Raw genomic sequence first — 2094 nt, 5'->3', positions numbered from 1 at the left:
GATTATATCGTATATCAACAACCGCCATATATATAGCAACCCAGCAACCATATATATATATATATATATATATATATATATATATATATATATAAACATACATATATATAAACTTTTGAACCATATGCATTTTCTGAATCCGCTTGACGAGCTGAGTCGAAATATAGCAAAATTTTTCAAAAGTTCCGTCATGAGGACCAATGCAATAGTTAGATTTCTATGAAATCTACTAAAAAAACTGTTATATCTATTTATATTAAGGATCATATTGAGTTAATAATAATTTTTTTTAAACTGTGTTTTTTCAGTCATCATGAAGCAGCCATTCATGTCACATGGGTTGATATTTATCCAAAAATGTTGAGGTGGTGCCGACAAATAAAACCCCCGATACCGGATTCAATTGATCAGTATATAAACCTAATTGGAGATGCCTGAATGGAACATGTACACGAGTCACAATCAAACCAATATCACAGTCATAACTATTGAAGATAATGATCATTCTAAATCTATTATTGGTGCTGATTTAGAATTTCTTTGCCGATCTTTTAAATAATGTTTTCTTGAATTGTATATCGATACGACTTTTAACCCTTCAGCACTCTCGCTATGAGATTTTCTCTCACGCTCATCAATAACTCAAATTTTCTTTCAAATTTCAAATGGAATGACTATGTGATTTTTTTTCTATCTGTCAAAAAATTAATATTATTTCAGATTACAATATTATTATTTTAATTGTTCTATACTATAAAAAAATAAAATAAATTTTATTAACTCTGTGAGATATTTTCTCATCGCAATAGTAAAGTAGGGGGGTCAGAATTTAAAAAATCGGGTCTGATCGGTACAGTTCGGAGGTTCCCGTAAGAGTGCATTTGTGTTTGGATGTATTATTATTAAATATTATTTTTAAATAAGTCAATTTTTTTTGTTTTAAGAAATTTATTTTATTTAAGATTTTTTAAATTAAAGGGACTATAAGCATGCGTGCGCTTCCACATAAGGCGTGAGAGTTTTTCTCATCGCGCGAGTAATGATAGTAAATCGTTTTGCGAGAGTGCTGAAGGGTTAAAGTGGTTCCTAGAAAACCTGCATTTCGCCAGTTGCTGACAATTTTAGGATTGGTTCAGGATTCAGTAAGCTTATGCGAAACCCCTTTCATACAAACTTTTATTTTTAAACACTATAAAATTTGATTTTATAAATTCAATTATGGATATTACAATCTATCTTTTCATCATAGGTTATACCTCTTTGTTGGGTTTTAATGCAAAAAAAACATACTTCAGCATATGAGTCGGTACTCACATATTTTTTTATTAATTTGGCTCCACATTTGCATCCATTAGCAATAAACACTGACTTTGAACGTGCTCTCGGTACGGCAATTGAGAGAATCTATCCTGGAGTAACTCATACTCGATGTTATTTTCACCTATGTCAGGTATTGTATAATAAAATATACTTGTCGATGTATTAAAAGCAATAATATTTATTAATTAATTGTTACAGGCGGTTATGAAAAGAGTAAAGAAGTTAAAACTTCTAAATGGAATCTATGAAAACGATGCGCGTCGATTATTTCTACAAAAATTATTAGTACTGCCTCTACTACCAGCTGAAGATATTGAATTAGCATTTTACTGGATTGTTAGTACGACTGTGCCAGTTATTTTAATATATTTTAAAAAGCTGCTGAAGTACTTTCATAGTCAATGGATAAGAAGAACAAGACCGGAGCTTTATTCTGTTTTTCTTCGAATTTTTCGAACTAACAACTTCTCTGAAGCCTATAATAAAGTGTTGAATATCCGATTCGGTACTCATCCAAATATTTGGGATTTCACAGGTTATTTGTGCTTCGAACTTAATTGATCTAATTTTGAATAACAAGTACTTATGAATTAATTCATTGTATTTTATTTTCAGAAAAAATTTTAATTTTGCAGGAATTAAAGCATACAGAGTATGCATCTTTACAAATTAGAAATCAAGTAACGGAACACTCTAGAAGACGTGAGACCTTGAAAAACGAAATCATCCATCGCGCTTAGGATTTATATCAAAATAATCAGTTTGGTATTCCAC

General features: G+C 30.3%; 1 protein-coding gene across 1 annotated transcript; it reads left to right on the top strand.

Moving 5' to 3' along the window:
- Positions 1-709: 709 nt before the first annotated feature.
- LOC123274092 lies at positions 710-2076 on the top strand. Its single transcript, XM_044741584.1, has 4 exons — positions 710-1142; positions 1250-1450; positions 1519-1855; positions 1936-2076. The coding sequence occupies exons 2-4, from the start codon at positions 1274-1276 to the stop codon at positions 2058-2060; spliced, it is 639 nt and encodes a 212-aa protein (XP_044597519.1). The 5' UTR covers positions 710-1142; positions 1250-1273; the 3' UTR covers positions 2061-2076.
- The last annotated feature ends 18 nt before the right edge of the window (positions 2077-2094 follow it).

This window comes from Cotesia glomerata, unplaced genomic scaffold, assembly GCF_020080835.1.
Source record: "Cotesia glomerata isolate CgM1 unplaced genomic scaffold, MPM_Cglom_v2.3 scaffold_2183, whole genome shotgun sequence".
NCBI classification, from domain to species: Eukaryota; Metazoa; Arthropoda; class Insecta; order Hymenoptera; family Braconidae; genus Cotesia; species Cotesia glomerata.
Note: the sequence above shows the minus strand (reverse complement) of the source record. Positions and strands in the feature narration are given on the sequence as shown.